At 52.8% G+C, this 17,413-nt stretch overlaps 7 protein-coding genes across 7 annotated transcripts; all 7 read right to left on the bottom strand.

Annotated features, from left to right (window-relative positions):
* Positions 1 to 917: 917 nt before the first annotated feature.
* On the bottom strand, positions 918 to 2,248 carry ColSpa_04274 (putative transcriptional regulatory protein; the record flags this gene model as incomplete). The annotated part of the gene is made up of 2 exons (XM_049270486.1): positions 918 to 1,615; positions 1,690 to 2,248. 2 exons carry the CDS (start codon positions 2,246 to 2,248, stop codon positions 918 to 920), a joined length of 1,257 nt encoding a protein of 418 aa, XP_049126443.1.
* A 69-nt stretch (positions 2,249 to 2,317) lies between these two features.
* On the bottom strand, positions 2,318 to 3,752 carry ColSpa_04275 (glucose transport transcription regulator RGT1; the record flags this gene model as incomplete). The annotated part of the gene is made up of 2 exons (XM_049270487.1): positions 2,318 to 2,747; positions 2,809 to 3,752. The coding sequence occupies 2 exons, from the start codon at positions 3,750 to 3,752 to the stop codon at positions 2,318 to 2,320; spliced, it is 1,374 nt and encodes a 457-aa protein (XP_049126444.1).
* A 1,296-nt stretch (positions 3,753 to 5,048) lies between these two features.
* Positions 5,049 to 6,689, bottom strand: ColSpa_04276 (DNA repair protein rhp41; the record flags this gene model as incomplete). Its single annotated transcript, XM_049270488.1, is given in 2 exon segments — positions 5,049 to 6,637; positions 6,656 to 6,689. 2 exon segments carry the CDS (start codon positions 6,687 to 6,689, stop codon positions 5,049 to 5,051), a joined length of 1,623 nt encoding a protein of 540 aa, XP_049126445.1.
* Positions 6,690 to 7,011: 322 nt separating this feature from the next.
* ColSpa_04277 (DNA repair protein rhp41) lies at positions 7,012 to 7,907 on the bottom strand (the record flags this gene model as incomplete). The annotated part of the gene is made up of 2 exons (XM_049270489.1): positions 7,012 to 7,023; positions 7,128 to 7,907. The coding sequence occupies 2 exons, from the start codon at positions 7,905 to 7,907 to the stop codon at positions 7,012 to 7,014; spliced, it is 792 nt and encodes a 263-aa protein (XP_049126446.1).
* A 590-nt stretch (positions 7,908 to 8,497) lies between these two features.
* On the bottom strand, positions 8,498 to 8,716 carry ColSpa_04278 (putative protein 21; the record flags this gene model as incomplete). The annotated part of the gene is made up of 1 exon (XM_049270490.1): positions 8,498 to 8,716. The coding sequence occupies one exon, from the start codon at positions 8,714 to 8,716 to the stop codon at positions 8,498 to 8,500; it is 219 nt and encodes a 72-aa protein (XP_049126447.1).
* A 210-nt stretch (positions 8,717 to 8,926) lies between these two features.
* On the bottom strand, positions 8,927 to 9,151 carry ColSpa_04279 (putative protein 21; the record flags this gene model as incomplete). Its single annotated transcript, XM_049270491.1, has 1 exon — positions 8,927 to 9,151. The coding sequence occupies one exon, from the start codon at positions 9,149 to 9,151 to the stop codon at positions 8,927 to 8,929; it is 225 nt and encodes a 74-aa protein (XP_049126448.1).
* A 924-nt stretch (positions 9,152 to 10,075) lies between these two features.
* On the bottom strand, positions 10,076 to 16,488 carry ColSpa_04280 (general negative regulator of transcription subunit 1; the record flags this gene model as incomplete). Its single annotated transcript, XM_049270492.1, has 3 exons — positions 10,076 to 10,114; positions 10,182 to 16,126; positions 16,185 to 16,488. 3 exons carry the CDS (start codon positions 16,486 to 16,488, stop codon positions 10,076 to 10,078), a joined length of 6,288 nt encoding a protein of 2,095 aa, XP_049126449.1.
* Positions 16,489 to 17,413: the final 925 nt, after the last annotated feature.

A 17,413-nucleotide genomic window follows, 5' to 3' on the forward strand; every position in this document is an offset into this window, starting at 1 on the left:
TCCTCTGCATTGACAGATGGCTCAAGGCATAAGACGGTGAGGAAATCATCTACCAAGCGGTGGGTGAGTGGTACGTAACGCCGGCATGCCACGCGGGTGAGCAGAAGAGCTGGACACAGCTTCTATCGGCTCTCCAACCAAGCCGTCTTCAGTGCTGCCGCCAAAGGGAGGATCCTCGTCGGGATGAAAGCCATTCATGGCAACGGCGGCATCCGCGTGAGACTGAGGGTATTACACGCGTGACCTGAGATTGGAGACTGGAGAATGGGGGTGCTGGAGATGTGGAGAGACAGACAGCACAAGGACTGGGCTGCCACTCGCACTGCCTCACAAAAGTGACAACACCACCCTTGCGGTGAATGGATGAGGCTTGATACGCAAACATGGGGAGCAAACTGAGAAAAGCGCACGAAAGAGTCAGGTTTACAATTACACAGTACAATACACTTTTATAATATAATACAAGCCGTCTAATCGCCCGAACGGGACGGTTCAGATGAAAAATTTGGCAGACGCCTTTCTGCAGACCCTTGCCGACCTAAGCGCGCTCATTTCCTCCCCTTAGCGCACGCGCGTGCTCTATGCCAGGAAGCCCGCCGCGTTCATCTTCGAGTTTCGCCAGGAGTACATATTGCTGTCCGGATCCATACGTGCGGAATTCATTGGGGTTCCTCTATCTAATGACGCAGTGCCCGAATCCATTGCTCCAGCTGTTGCTCTTCTAGCTGCTGTTGCGATGAGTAATGCAACTGTTCCTGTTGTTGACTGCTCTGTTGCGAATCTTCCTGTAATTGCAGTTGTTGCGCTTGCAGCTCTGCCTCCTGAGCCTCATACAGCTGCACCCACTGTCGTTGTAACCTTAGCTTCATCTGCTGTTGTTCCTCTTGATGTCCGGCATAGGCAAGATGAGAGCCTCCCTAAGCTGTCTGCTGGGTTGCACGGACAACATTGAGGTAACCGACAAGTAAAAGTGGCCGAGGGTCGAAGCCCATATCTTCATAGTTCGGTGCGGTGCGGTATGTGTGGTTGCCCTCTGTCTTATCCACGGCGGCCGATGAGAGCGTCGCCAAATCGGCCAAATGTTGTAGACCCTGACTTGCAGCCGCCTCCATTGCTGACGGAGCCGAAGCCGCAGCGGTACTAGTAGACGGACGCAGGTGGTCGGCAATTTTGTCCCGGACCAAGCCGTCAAAGACTGACGCTGGCAGTGACGAATCACGGTATTCACTAAGAAGCCGTGTAGCATCCTCCTTTGTCCTGTCCACCTTTGCAAGCTCAATCAGCGTCAAGACAGCAAGCACAGTGAAATGATGGTGCAAGGGCGTGATGAGTTGTGAGTGGCTGACGAGTAAGTTAATCAACTCCTGGCTAGGCCAGAGGGCATCCGTCGATTTGGCGGAGGGGTTGAGCAGGTAAGCTAGCAAGCGACAGTGCCAGTAGACTAAATGGACGACAGGATATGAGCCAGCCTCAATGTGAGCGGGCAGGTCCTCACGGAAGTCCTCTACCCAGGCGTCCATGAAAGAGCCTACCATACGATCGGCAAAGGTCGAATTCAAGGGTTCTTGGAAGTTGGTGATCATAACCGATGCACGGCTCAAAAACTTTGAGGCGCCTATGATGATGGTTAGTATTCGGTTACCGCTCCAAAAAAAAAACAAATTTGGGCAGCTTGCGGCCTGAGCTTACGGATCAATAGATATTGGACCTCTCCAACAACCACTCTTAAGCTGGATGAAACAACGACGCTCTCGTCACGAATCAATGAGGGCACTGCAGCGCCCAGTGCGTTCCATCGGTCAAGCATGACCAATGACCACCAGATTCTGACGCGAAGCTGACTCTCGGTATCTGATCCAGCTTCAGCCTCGGACAAGTCCGCCTTAGCCTGATAGAGCTTCAGGGCATTGGAACTCGCCACTGCTCTCCCGAGGAGTGATTCTTTGGGTGCACCGATGGAGCCCAAAGGTCGGTTGTCTGCCTCAATAATCATCAGGAGGAGGGTCTGAAGGAAAACCAGGTTCGCAACAGGACTTCGTGCTGTGGAGTCACTAGCCTCCCATTCTACCAGTAGTGTGTGGGCGAGGCGAACATCTCCAGGGGTGCCCGACTGGAAAGAAGGGAAAGAATGAATAGTTCCCGAAAGAGCTTCAACAAAAGCTTCGCGAAGAAGACCAGGGCACTGTGCCAAATAGTCCTGGATCAGCGCCTTGCTGCTCGGCAAGAACGGGAGGTAAGGCTGGATCATGGTGAGATAACTAACAACCCAAGGTTAATTTCGTTGCTGACGAGAGCTAGGGCTGCCGGACAGAGCCACTTACCCGTTGAACACCTCATCATCTACATCTCGAGCCTGGTCAATATCGGACATATCCGTGACAGGGCCATCCATCGGAGCAACTGGGGGGCGAGGCTGCATGTCATTCTTGATAGGCATGGGCTGAGGAGCCAAGCCGTTGGCAGTGAAGGGGGACGACTGGAACCGGTCCGATGGCGTTGTCATGGGCTGAAGAGGGCGATGTTCCGTACCCCAAGTAGCCTGTCTCTGTGGTGCCGGAGTAGATAGGTCGGCACTGGAAATGCTGGAGAATGGCCGCTTGCGAGTAGCGTCCTCACCAGGACCTGATGTCGAGTTAAGTGCTGCCGCAGATGTCCAGTGTACCATTGGATCGGGTGGCAAAGACTCACTCTGGATCTCCAACTTGCCCTCGATGCTGTTGATCCTGTCGGCAAGTTCTTTAATGTATCTGAACAGTCAGAGTTAGTCTAGGCCTGGTGCAAATATGAGCAATAACGGTCTCAACATACCCCTTGCTTGGGCCACGTTTCTGAGGAACACGACTGAACATGCAGCGGATGCCAGAGCGCTTGCAATTGGAGCATGGGTTGTCTCCGGAATCGGACTGAGCATCACATTTGACTTTCTTTCTCCGACACTCGTCGCAAGCGCGAGAGACCTTGGATCGCTTTCTTGGGGGCGTACTGTCGCCAAGGGCATATGACTGAGCAAGGTGATGATGGTCCATTGCTACAGGCACAGCCACGTGTTGCTGGAGAGGCTCGGGGAGGGACTCCTCAGGCACATAGGAGCGAGGAGGAGGGGGCGGCGGAGGAGGAGCCTGGTGCTGAGGTTGAGGCTGAGGCTGAGGCTGAGGCTGAGGCTGCTCCTGGTGAGGGTGAGGGTGAGGCATGATGCTGCGCAGGCCGGGATCCTCGACATTCATCCCAGGATCCGTGACATGCATCATGGGCTCTGCCGCCAAGTCCTGGCCTAGCTGGGCAGCTAATTGCAACTCCTCGACGCTGGCAGAGTGAGAGGGCTGCTGCTGGGGTGTAGGAGGCGGCTGTGTGTGGTCTTGTTGTGTGTCGTCCCGTGGACCAGCGTGATAGTACGGGCCGGTGTCCTGTGCCTCGGTGGAGGGAGAAGGGTAGCTTTGTATCCGGTCGCTGTCTTGAATTCGTTCCTCGGGCATATGGGGGGACGGGTAGCTTTGAATTCGCTCATCCTGCATGCGCTCGTCTGGCATGCGCTCGTCTGAAAGGCCCTCGTTCGGGAGACGCTCGTCTTGCAATTGGTCGTCTTCAACTCTGTCACTCTGGGCTCTTTCATCTTGGATGCTCTCCTCTGTTATCCGGTCCTCGTGAATTTCCTCTTCTTCTTGCATCCTGTCACCTTCCAGTCTGTCCTCTTGGAGACCCTGCACCTGCAGTCTTTCCTCCTCGATCGGGTCACCTTCGCGCGCCGAACTCATAATGGCCAATGTACCAAAATAAGTTCGCTAAGAAAGATGTATCGCTTTCGATAGGTAGTGCTGCGCGGAAGGGTATAGCACGACACCCTGCACAAGCTACCGCCAGGTCGAAAAGTTTGGTTTGCCTCCTGGTGCAGGTGACACGCACGCAGCTTGTGCTGATGAGGTCAATAGTAACTTGGCTGCGCAATGGCAAAACAGCGTTGAGGAAGTGGGCGAATCGACCGCCAGATGGCTGGGCGGCTTTTGGTATTGGCAAAGCGCGTCAAGAGGGTAATGGCGATGGCGATTCGATTTCGGGTTCGCGCATGCACAAGGCGCGTCGCAGTTCGGTTGCACGACAAAACGGCAAGTCCTCGAAGTCGAGGCGAGTTCAATTGACTGTGGAAACCTATGTCTTAGTACAAAAATATTTTCTTCCAATTTTTCTTTCGTTCTCTTTTATCTCGCTCTCTCAGTTCCAGGCGTTGACGGGACGAGATTCGAAGGCTTGCCTTCCAAAGCTCTACGACGCGGACGCGGACGCGACAAGCTCAAGCTCCAGCTAGGCCGGTCGTAGAGCTCAGGCTTCATCTGTCAATTGCTGCCATCGCACATCGCAACATTGCGGCGACGATGGCATCTGCGCCGGATCCTCTTCCATCGCGCAGTGCCGCAACAGGATTGTGGTTCCGGCAGCAGACGCGTTGGGGAGTTTGGGGTGTGAAACGATTGATTCGGGCTGACTGACCTCTACTATTTCTTGGAAATAATCCGACGCGGGCTTTCGTGATGGATCTGCTTAGAGAGCGATCTGGTGGACGGAATAGGAAGAACCAGGCTGCCGATGGAGGTTGGAAAGGCGTTGATTGATCCGGGGACGCGCTGAAGTTTTGACCTTGGGGGGTCCTTCTCTCAAAGAAACGGTTAGTCAGCACAGTCAAGCCTGGTTCGTCAGGGACTCGGACCTCAGGGCTTGGTTCGGGGCACGGCCAGAGTGGAAGAATTTTCCCAGTGTGCTCGGCAAGACCACGCTGGTGCTGCCGACACTGAAATGGTGATCCATAAATTTGGCAGTACCTACAGGGTAATATACTGATTACATCAGCAGGGTATCCCTGCTGCGAGGCTAAGATGTCTTGGGAACTCTGGATGACTCCTTTAACTTCGATAAGGCTGTTGAATGGCCGCACAATGGCATTGAAGAAATGACGAACTGTCGTGTGAGTTTATCCGTGAGCATGAAAATTTCCTGCTGTAAGGGTATCGATATCGGAACCATTCGCCCTGCCTCCAGCTTCTAAGTCGTCGCTTAGTCTAATCCACCAAGAACCCTCCGCCACCCTCGTCGTCTTCCATGTCATACTCTTCAGTGACATCGCTAGGCGCATCCTCGACTTCTTCGTCGTCCGGCTCCGACTCAAATCCGCCCCAATCTTCTGTCTTGATTCCGTATTCTCCACGCCGACCTCCGGCTTCGTTATCGTCCCTAGCTGCACGGCCTGCCTTACTTTCATCCTCAACGATGAGTTCATCTCTAACGTTATCCATGGTCGCATCGTTTACAGTGTGAGAATCGATGTCTGCATCATCGTCGTCGTCGATGAACCCGCCGCCGCTTTCTGCAGCGTAATTGTCCTTAATGTCCCTTGCGTCAATCTCGACACCGACTCTGCCTTCGGCTGTGGTTCTGGCATCGTTACCGGTCAGAGGCCCGTCCTCGACAAAAAATCCGCCGCTCTCCTCAATGTCATGGTTGTCCACTTCACCATTCGCATTGGCTTCGGCTGACCCAATTAATCTTCTCTCGTCCTCAGCACGCTCCTTAGCATCCACGCCTGCCCATATTCGCTCCCGGATACGGAGAGCCATGAGGAACCGCCTCCACATGCGGATAGCCACCAATGACCGCTTGCTACGTTCTGCTTGCGTATCCACATCTTCGAAGCCTGCCATCACTGCACGCACAGCCTCTTCGTACTCCTGAGCTACCACTACGCCGTTAAAAACTGCCGTACCGTGCTTGCCTTTGAAATGGAACCCTGACAGAGCAGATGCGTAGTCTATGCCTAACGTGTAGGCGGCTCGTGCAGCAGTGTCGAACTCGTCGGGTATATGGACGCCACCCTTCGGCACCATGGTCGCAACGTAGACGTCGATGTTGCCAAACTTGTTCTTCGGCACTCGCCCATTGACGACCGGAGGGGCGCGGTATACTTCCGTCTGCTCCTGTGTGAAGACGGGCGTACCGGCGGCGTTACGCTCGTCGCCTCCATAGCCGTCGTCGACGTACTCCCCTGGCTTTGCGTTGACCCGTCGCGGCAAGAACTTGATAGGTATCTCCATTGGCTTCACTTCGCGCCCCATACGGTACCACTTGTCCCGGCTTCGGGCCATCCGTACGTCCTTCCGTCGATACACTTTCTCAAGCGCGGCTCTGTTCCCGACCGCGACCGTTCCTGCGGGTTGCGCATCTGGAATAAGGACCTCGCTGCGCCTCAGATGCCTTTCCAGTGCAAACACTGGGTGGCCTTTAAAGTCTGCTACGTTGCGAGGCATTGGCTCGCGCCTTTCAATCGCAGTCAGCTCGTTGTCTTCAATCTGGTCAAGGTCAGTGGGCCAACGCCGGGCAAACGGCTTCAGCGCTTTTCGCCACCACCGATCCCCATGTTCAATAGCCGTTTCGATACGCAGCCGCCGCGTTTTGGCCGCGTAAGCCTTGGAATATCGTTTCGTGACGTCTCGTGCCGTGCCGTCGGTATCGAACGCAATCACATAGGTCAGAGAGTTTTCCCTGTCGGTACCTGGTGGTTCTAACGCTTTAGGCTTCCACATGGAATTCGTGACCAGTGGGTCCACGGGTTGCCATTTCTGATGGCCAATATCTAGTACCTCGACCCAGTAGACTGGGAAAGGTGACTCACGGATACTCTTCGGCGTCTCTTTTGGCTGTCGCATAGTCGGTGGCGGAGTTGGTACCAATGGCAACCGGTAGGCCGCAGCATTAGGGTGGCCTAGTCGTCGAAGTGGTGAGGTTAGACTTGAGACAGAAGACAGTGATCCTTCTGCAATAGTGTTGTACTGTGATAGCTGGGTTCGTATTTTTTCCTCCTTGGTTGGCTTCTTTGGTTGCTTTGTTTCCCGACTTTTTGGTAAACTGGGGCCGCCCTGAACGAACGACAGTGGCTGTAATGAGCAAACCAAGCGAGCGCGGACTCCGACAGACCGTAGTAAAGCACAATACAGCTGAGCACCAACATCTCGGGATCCGCAAAGCTTTCTAGCTGCGTCTCTGAAGTCCGAACGGTCCATACATGAATCCATGTTGGTGGGTGGTTCATACTGGGAGTAGTAGGTCAGCCATTTTGTTCGAGCGGTGGAACAACATGAACTTACGTTGGCAAGATGTTCGGGATCCTCTGCCCATAGGGGTCGGCATAGCCCTCGTTCTGTAGTTTGGAACTTTGACTTGAACACACTGCCGGCTTGTTGCAGTCCATTCCTTAGCGACTCCGTCTGCCCAAACTGTGGAAGACTCGGACTTGGTGTCAGATAGTTGATGGTCTGTTTAGTTAGAAGAGGGCGGAGGCTCTTCTGGACCTGCTCATCGTCACACCAACGGTTCCTCAGGGCGCAGTGTAATAAGAGACATAAAAGATGCGTCTTGTGAATGGAAATGCGGCGCTCTCTCTCCTCTTTCGTAAGAGGCTTTCGTTTGTTGACTCCCTTTCGCGCCGCAGTCACAGTGCTACTGTGTTCCGACAGATTCAGCGTGAGTTTGTTGGTTTCTTCGAGAGCTTCTGAGTTAGGCTGCACAGCCCCGAAATCGATATCCTCAAACTCGATTCCATCCAGGTCCTCTTCTTCTTCTTCGTCGTCTGAATCTCTGTACATGGTCTGGACCGTCGCCGGAGGAAGAGTTACGTCTTCGAACTCGATATCTTCATCTTCATCAACGTCGTCATCAACTCTTTCCACCTCCGGCTTCTTTGTCGTGGTGGCAGCAGTCTCGGACTTCTTCTCTCCGGGTCTTTTAAGTCTTTTAGCCGGTCGCTCTACCAATGCGGAAGGACCAACGTCTGCGGCGGCCTCGGCCAGCATTTCTTGATAAACATCCGGTACATCGGATTTTGGAGCCATGGACCGGGTGGTCCTAGTTCGTTTCCGATCCGCCATGGTGGCACCTTCGCAAAACCAATAAGACCAGACTACTGGGTTAACAAGTATGGATAGGAGCGTGTTAATAGGGGATGCAATAGAGTTTGAATCGCACGATTTTATGCTTAGGAACATGCCGAAGAACTGCCTAGACTCGTCTTGAATTTGCCCACTTCACAAGCTGACAAACAGAAGCTGCGACGTCATGACGGCAATGACCATGGGAGCGCGAACCCACGTGACCGATCGGTAAGGTACTAATCATGCGCTCCACGGCCCCACCCGACTGCTCACCCGGCACTCACCTCAGCCCAGCGCACTTGGCTAAGGTACTTTGGCCGCGAATGTAAAGTTCTTCCGCCATCTGCCTTCCGCCGACGCCCTCTTCCTTGCTCCTATTCATCCTGCACACTTGCAATCCTGTATAGATGGACTAGGTTGTGCCGCAGTCGAGGGATTGGGCCGTCTACTATATGTATTGCTTTCGCCTCGTATGACACCTGATACCATCTTGTCTTAACATCATCGCCAGAAGCATCAATGCAGGTCATTTCTCATGCAGCGTAACATGTTTGACGGGCATTTGTTTTAGATATGGTTTTGTTAAATTACTGTTGATTGCGGTAGAAGACTGTTGTGTCCAAAGGCAGTTTCTCGCCCATCCAGGTGGCTCGCTGTGTGTGGTTGCGTAGTTCAGTAGCGTTGTGGTCTTGACCATCCTCAGTTGTGTTGGGGTGGATGAGAACGGACAAGGGACCTCTGTAGATGGTCAACCATGGAATGAAGGCACCAAACTGGGCCGGCGTGAAGATGTTGACTTCGAACATGGCCACAGGATGTGGGCCAACAGGCTTCTCCCAGAATCGATAGATTCTCAGTTCAGGAACTGGACGTGTGTCAGCGGAAATCTCGTTCAATCGAGATGGGCGGCAGATGTTTACACTCTCGCCGAATACGTGCCCAGAGGTCTTTCGCATGTTTGACTTGCTCTGGATTGGTTTGGAAATGGTAGATGTGGATATCGCTGTATTGCCGTATTAGTACCCAGGTTTCCTCTGAGAAAGCTGAGAAGTCACGAACAAGCCTCCTCTGCGTCCGTTATCCAATGGCGCCGGAAATGCCTCGTAAGCCTTACTAAGGCCCTCCCGTGGAGGGTTCTTGAAGCTCTTGCCATCTTCATTGAGGTCGTCTGGCAAAGGGGGAGCGTCTTCGTACCCCTCGCGAGGGGAAGCGTAGGTGTAGAATGTGGGGTTGGAGGCCATTGCGAGTCGCAGAGGCGCAATTTCAGGTAGTGGACCCTGGAGCTACGGGTGAATAATGAATACACTCAGCGAGATAATGCAAAGCACTGATCTGTCTTGACTGCTGTGTGATTAGACAGGGTTTGGCGGGACAAGCGTATTTATGGACAAACCTCAAAGAGTAATACTGGAAGAAAGCACTTGAGTATTGTGAGACGAATACTCAGTCGTGAAATACCTGAACCGGCCCTAGCGTTAAGTGCCTTCAGCGTCGCACTGACGCCATCTCCCACAATCAACGCGGTGAGATCCACAGATTTCTAAGCAACCGCGCGCGTATCACTTCAAGCAAGGTAAACGCCTTAAAACATCCACATCCGCATCATCTCCGGCAGCATCTCCGGCAGCATCTCCGGCAGCATCTCCGGCAGCCGGGGATGATCGTAAAGCTAGGCACATACGAACATCCGGGTAGACTCGCTTCATCCTATGAACCTGGGTTCAGGGCCATATTTCTACTATAAAACGACACTGAAGCATACAATCACTGCGCCACCCATATTATGCACGGGCTGGTTCATACCCGATCAACATTCACACACCGAACACGCCCAGCCCTGATTCAAATGGTCATGCCATGGAAAAGAATGCCGTTTCGCCTCAAAGTCGCAAAGAAATGTCCAATGTCCCACCATAATTGTCATTATCTTACAATAAATAATACAGGGTCTTTTTCGTAGTCTCCGTGTTAGAACGCCTTGAGTTACGAGTCACTGCCGAATTATCCATTTTGAAGCCCCTCAAATCCTTGGTCTACTGTGGGTTCCCCGTCTTGTACCGTTGCAAAGATAATAACAGTCAGCACGAGATACACAACCCATCATCCTCAAGCCATAGACATAAGTGACCGCAACTACTAGGCCCTATACCAATCCACACGAACCCTTATGCGCGCTGCAGAATGGCGTGGAATCGTTCGATGACCTTGAGAGATATTACGTTAGCCACTAATGGAGATCAACGGAACTGGTTTCTCAACTAAATGACTTACCTCTGGATTTGATTTCACGAACGGGAGGTCAAAGAACATGTACTTCTCGTTCTTGAGTAATTCGACAACCGTCACCATGAGACCCCATGGCTGTGGCCAGTATCCGATGAGGCGTTCCCAAAGCACTCGAATAATTTGCTGCCTGATTTCCGTCTCCTCCGGGTCGTTCATGTCCTGGCCGAAAATTTCCAACAAAACCCGACTGAAGTAGTTGGTGTGGGCATTCGGAAACCGAAGTTGATTGGTAATGCTGGTAATAAGATAGTAACGCGCCTCGGGTGATAGCTCATGGAGCAGCAGGGAGATGGTAGCCACGTCCGGTGAGGCCGGGTTAAAGACATCGGTGCCCTTTTGCGTCGATTGTTCGACAGCGTAGTTGCCGACGTGGAGTGTGACTGCCTCGATCACTGGCAGGTTGGCATTGATAGGCACATATCCGAAACCAGTGTCGGCTCGCGGGCTCTCAACGATGGCTCGAGTGATGTGGGCCAGAGTGTCTTCAGAGGGACCGTTTTGCAACGCGTGGTCGAGGACTTCAAGCAGGCCCAAGTCTTGAAGGATAGCTGCAGAATTGTCCAAGCTGTCAGGGGACTCCCGAACCTCATCTAAGCGGTCAACTTGCAACCCTGGGAACGACGGGTCAGGCATCTTGGGATGAGCCGCTGGGTTCGCTGTCAGAATGGCGTTGAGCAGCTGCTTGCAGTGAGGTGGCACACTGGACGTAAGCTGATGCGAATGAGCCGCAAGATACTCAGAATAGTCGTGCTGCAGAATGACGAGAAGCTTGAGCGTTGCGCGATATATCTCTCGCGCCACATTGGAAGGCTCAATCGCCTTGACCTGCTCTCCGACATGCTCTAGAAGCAGCTGCAGGAGCTTGGTGAAAACGATCCATCCGCCACGATCCTTCATGATGGTAGGCAGGAATGCGCGGTGCTGAAGAAGAGAAAGCCATCCGAATACAAAGCCAGGAAGGAACTTTGGCCCGAGATCAACTAGTCTGGCGGCGAACTTGAGAAATAATCCGGACCTCTCGGTCTCGGGAAGCTGCTCGGCGGTTGAGTTGATCTCGTACAGGAGAACTGACAATAGGCGATGGAAGACTCTTTGATTGAAGTGTTCCGCGCGCTTTACGTGGTGATGGTTAAGAACAAGGGTGACAAATGCCAGAATGGAGTCCAAATACACTGCACGACTGGGCGTTGAAGCGGGCTCCGTTTCGTCATGTAGCCTGATGAAGGTGTTGATCATCTTGGCCAGAGCATCAATGGCGAGGAAAGCGTCTGTCAAAGTTCCTGTCGTATGGAGGAAGTGTTCAAATCTGTCCACTGACATGTCTGTCGCGATTCTGATGAACAGGAAGAGATCATCTTTGGTCTTGACTACGCCTCTAATCTGCATTTGTTGAACAAACAAAATTGCAGAGTTCTCTGATGCGTTGGGGTTGTTGCAAAGATGAATCCATTCGTCGAAAACATACTCCATCTGGTCCTGCTGGACAGCGCTGTCGTCCTCCTGTTGGGCAGTCGGCGGAAGTGTTTGGCCAGAAAGTTTTGCCTTCAAGCGCTGCCCGATTGTCGAGTCTGGCTCGTCCTGTATCCAGGACCAAGCGGCCTCAAGTGTTCGGACGAAGTCTCCATAGAGTGCCATCGGTCGGTTACCCAAAAGAGTCAGATCTACCATCTGTTCCAAGAACTCCAGCGAACCTTCTTTTCTCTGCTGTAGCACCTTGGACATTGAAAGGTCAATGTTTCTCCAGTCGAGAAGATCCGTGCGCAGCAGAGCAGCAAGGAGGGGTAGAGTCAGGAAAGTCGATCCAGGTTGCTGACGGAATAGAGCGGTCACGCGGTTGTTCAGGGTCGGGCCTGAAATCTTCCTCAAAGTCTCGAGAACGTGAACCAAGCTCTCCAAGGCTAGGTTGTCCTCAACTTGAGTAAAAATAAGCTGAATGATCTGATCGGCTGCGTAGATCGCGAACTCTTCGGAAGTCTGTGATGCCTTGATCATGTGCTGGACCAAGGCGTCAACAACATCAAGAACAGGATGAGGACGAGGCAAGTCTGTGAAATGCTCCTCGCGGGCCTCGGTCGCAACACGCTGGAGCTCCATGAGCAGCTTTTGAACACGGTCGATCAACGCGCGGCCATCCATCTGAAATGTTTGGGGTCTCGCGTTAGCCATTGCTCCGTTATGAACCGGAGCATATTGTTGGATCTGGGAGCCGAGGTGCTGCACTGCCGGTGCCTCCGTAGCAGCACCCAGACTTGGCACCGTAGAAAACTGATCTTGCAGAACCTCGTTGGCGAGCGAACGGGTTGCGTCAGAAGTCGAGGGCACATGAGACGGAACGTTTGATGTCGTGGTGCGAGGCTGGCGGGCAAAATCTTCATAAATAGCCATCTGTTCGGGGTTCAAGCCACCCATACTAGGCGATAGCTTGAATGGGTTGGGAATAGTCCAGGCCCATCGACTGAGTGAGGCATCCACGTATGGCTCGTTGGGCCGTTGGAGACGGTGACGACGTCGTGCCTCCAGCTCGGGCTCAATCATCTCCTCGATCTCGGGAACAGCCCTCTCCTCCGCCTGTTTTTCGATAATGTTGCAGGCGAGATCCAAGTTCGAGTTGACGCACATAATGATTGTCCCCTCAGGTAGGCCCTGCGGGAGATCATTAGACAGGTTTCGCATATAGTTGGTGAAGTTGGCTCTTAGAGGCTCCTTGGACGTTACGAGTGCTAGGCTTCCAGCCGTCGCCTTCACCATGCTGATTGCCGATGTTCGGACTCGGTTTTCGTCCGGTTCAGTCGCAAAGTCTTTGTGAATCATTTGTTGTGTGGATATGGCAGCAATCGTAACTGATCGATCTACTACGGGCTGAATGATATCTTGTAAAGCCCGGGTGAGAGCAGTGCGGACAATCTCATGCAATCGTGTTGCCGTAACCACCATCTCGTTCGTGGGTGGTATGTGAATAAGAGGACCAAGGTCTGGAATGGAAGCGGCGATGACCTGAGGCGAGAGACCAGCTGTCACACCGGTGGAAATACCGTTCAGAGAAAGGTTTTCAAATGTCTCCAATGTGTCTTGAGGAAGTAGGTCTTGAGTGTCCTCAACAGTCGTGCGGTTTAGGATCTCCCCAGAGGGCTCTATACTTTTGTGGTCAAGATTGAGGCCTTTGCACAAAACTTCAATCTCGAACTTGAGGTTCAGCTTCAGCTCGGCATGGTGATACAACTCGATGAGCAGATGGATAATATCCATTAGCCAAGGATTTGGTGGCCGAAACACGGTCGAATTGGCGCCTTGTAGGAGAACCTTGCAGACGAAAGGGATAACAACAATAAGCCTCTTGGTGTCATGGGCTTCAATCAACAACTGCTTGAATGCGATGTTCTTGTGCTTGATCGGCTTATCACGTGCCAAGGTCAGGAGACCCAGCCAACCACCGAGGTTCTTGAGGTGAGAGCGCTCGGTCGAATTCTGCATCGTGGCCTCCGAGTTGAGCATGCGGGCGACACTGACATACGTCTCCCTCAAGACCTCGCTCCATAACACCCTGTCTTCAAAAAGCTTGACCAGCTCAAGATACACTTGATGGTAATTGGGTTGCATTTTAGCTCGCTCCTCAACAAGGTGGCTTGCAAACCATTGCTGATAGCGGTGTTCTAAGATGTCCCGCAGTTCTTGACACATTGTCTGAAGAGTCGTCTCGGTCAGGTTGTTGAGGACAAACTGGATTTTCCCCTGTGTATCGCTCGAAGGCTCTTCACAATCGACTCCAGGAGAACGCTCTGACGCATTAATGGATGTGAACGGTGGTGGTTGGCGCTCTGTGCTTCTGGTTTCCGTCGCATTGCCATTCGTCAGTGGCTCGCTGTTGAAAGAGGGACCATGAGCAGGCGTCGCAACGCCGTTGCGCGACCGGACAAGCTCTTCCTCATGGTCTCTGACGACATCTTCAGCTTTCTTCCAGGCCTCAGTGCCTTGAAGGCCAGGTATTTGCAGTAATTGCCGACAGAAGCCAGGCCACTCCCGGAAGCGAGAGAACAGCTGCATCAGAGCTTGAAGTCCAAACTTGTACATCGAATCCTCGGGTAGATAGTCTCTTACAGCCTCTAGGATCATGCCAAGCCCAATTTTGAGCGGCAGATCAGAAATGAGCTTATGAGATATGATGCCGCCGAACAGGACCGCAGTTGTAGCAAGCGCCTCTAGAGGATAATCGACATAGTGGGCGTACTCGTCGAACAAGCCGTGGATCATGCAAGCAAACACATCCTGGTCCAGTGGATCGCGAGAGTGTTTGTACCGATCGAGAATCTCGACAATGTTGCGGACTTGGATCTCGTCGCCATACATCTTCTTGTAGTGCTCCTCCATCTTGCTGTTGGCGGCAGCAGGCAAGGCGTTTCCGTCTTTGCCGTTGGCATCGATGATGTCGTCGAAACCCTCGCCATAGTTAATCAATCTTGGGTAAACAGTGATGCAGGATCTTTGCACCATGATGAGATCCTGTAGGGGTGTCTTTGGCAAGAAATCTTCCAAGATTTGCAGAAAAGCAGCCACCGTCCTCACTTGAAGAGTTGTGCTGGACTTGATTGCGGGTTGGCCATCCGGGGGGCGCTGATATTGTAATTCGAGGTTCGCTTTGATTAGCAAGAACTGCAATAGGGATCGCGCAATCTCGTTGCTTCTCTCAGAGTTGCGGCGAGCCCAGCTAACCAAGTCTAGGTAGCCCTCAGCATGTGCCAGGGCTGCGAGGTCGAGACCAAAGCCGTTGGACAGATACACAAGCTCATCGAGCCATTTGTGCTTTAGCGCGTGCTCGAAAATCAGGGGGAGATCGGTTGGCTTGATAGCGTGGGCCTCAACCAACCGCTGGATCACCCATTCCTTGTCCTTTTTCCATAAGCTGTCGAGGACGAAATCATATTCCGTTGAACGCTTGTATAGGAAGCTTTCGAAGAGAGAATTCAGTGTATCCACAGCCATCGTCGGCCAAGGCTTTGGTACTCCAAATGCAGAGACAACAAAGATGTCCAAGTTGGGCACTACGACCTCTTGAAATAGGCGCTTGGCTTCAACGCTCTGCGACGCGTGTACGGAATGCAGGGCAACATGAAATACGGCTGATAGCGCCTCGACCGAGACTAGGGCATGCTTGACCGCGAACGCTGCACGTTGTTGAACCTCCGGAGGTGACTGCGCATATGTGTCCAAAGTCAACGTTGGTACCAGACCCGGGATAGTGCTAGCATCCAGCTGATCAGGCTGTAGAGAGGCGAATGCGCAAATAAAAGACAGCTGAGTTTCCGGATGCTCCCAGTTACCACCCCACAACTTTTGTATGTCAAACGTTTGATCATTCTGTGCAATCGGCAGCAACGCATTATAAAGACGCAGGAACTGCTGAGAGGAGATTCGGGCGGATCTTTGATCAAAATACGATACCACGTCTTGCCACCGAAAGGACGGGGGAAGGACTCGACGTAGAGATGCGGCGAGAATCGAAGGATCATACATCGGTGTCTGGCTAATCGTACTGTAAGTGAGGGCAATGGAGACTTGCTCTTCACTGAGTTGGACGTTCTGCGGACGGTTCTGCAGATACGATACACAGGTTTCTTCGTCTCGCGTGAAATCACCGCCGGTTCTTTGGATGTAAGTAGCAAGTGCATTCGGAGGTTTGTCGGCTAGCACCCTAACCAGATCAAGCGCCGCAAGCACTTCAGACGGCGGCGGTGCTTGATCTCCGTGCCACCTTGCTTGTACCTTGTAGGCAAGTTCGGCCTTAGATGCAGCATTGAAGTTAGGTGGTTGGTATTGGATGAAGCGGTCGACGAGTATAGCGATGAATTGGTCGGTCAAATCCGCATGCTCTTCTATTTCGCGTCGAGCAAGAATGTTGACGAATGTAGGGAAATTCGTGGACAGAATGGCGTCAGCTGGGAAGACATATTAGCATGAAAGGAAAGAAACCGTAGCGAGCTCAAAGCAACCTACCCTTTGTCTTGAGGTCGGACCTCGATCCCATTTTGAAGGCCAACGCCAGTATCGTTTTCTCCAGAGCATCTAGCTTGAATGCCTCCATGAAAGTAGACATGTCGAAGTCGCGGAATATGTCTTCTGTACCCGTCTCGATAGATTCGGCAATCTTGTTGGCCTGGTTAACGTCATGGGAGATCTTCTGCATTTCGGCCACGAGAAGATGGAAGTTGCCATTCGCCCCGGGCCGTGGCTGGCCATGGAAGATGTGGGCGGCATGAACGGCGACGAGGCGCGCAAAATACTTTGTGAAAACCTCCATTCCGTGTTCATCGATGAGCTATAGTAAGATGGGAGGCGCGTCAGCATAGAACTTGGTAGTAGGACTCAGCGTGGGTGGCTGCGGAAAGACGCGAAAGGAGGGGCTTTGTACCTTTTGTAATTGTTCTGCTTGTGTCTCCCACTTTGCGCGGTCCTTGTCCTCCTTGATGGCGCCGAGAAGGAGATAAACTTGGGCAACAGCGATCTTGACCAGGGGGTTGGGCCCTGTCGGACTACTCGTACTAGGACTTGCGCCCGCACTCAACGCAGAAGATTGCGATGGATGGGGCGAGTGCCCAGCTCCTATCTGCAGTGTTTGTGAAGGATGTGGAGAGAATGATCCCGATCTTGATTGTGGGACCATGGGATAGTATTGCGTCTTCGAGGGGGAAGAGGTTGGAAGGCGGAGTCGTCCGTCCTACAAATAGACCAGACCAGACCAGCTTCCTCGCTGAGGCTACCTAAATCGTGCCGCCGAAGATTGTTACCGCGACCGAGGACGTCCGCATGAACGACGAGTGGTTCAACAGCTATGCAGAGCAGCGCTGGCGCGTTGTGACGAACGGCGAGAGACGACTGTGAGCGAAGACGCTAACAAAAAGCGAATGCGCCGAGTAAGGGATACGGCTTGGCCTCTGGTCGAATTTGATGCGATGGGGGTGGCGACGGTTGGTGGTAGGAGTATTTGAAGAGAGGAGGGGAGGGGACCTGGCACTTGAGCCAGGTCAATCGAGAAAGCACTCAAAATGCTCGCCTAGCTGCAGGCGGAGGATCGATGCGGAGGTTTCCAGAGTAGCCTGATGACTGCCGAGGGATAAGGGAGAGGTAAGGAAGGGTGAGAGAAACGGGAAAGGGTGCGACGTTGATCGGGAACGTCTGTCGTGTGATGCTAGACAGCTTCGTAAGAGATGAAGAAATTAGACTCT

The sequence above is a fragment of the Colletotrichum spaethianum genome, assembly GCF_022836535.1.
Source record: "Colletotrichum spaethianum MAFF 239500 DNA, contig09, whole genome shotgun sequence".
Taxonomy (NCBI): Eukaryota; Fungi; Ascomycota; class Sordariomycetes; order Glomerellales; family Glomerellaceae; genus Colletotrichum; species Colletotrichum spaethianum.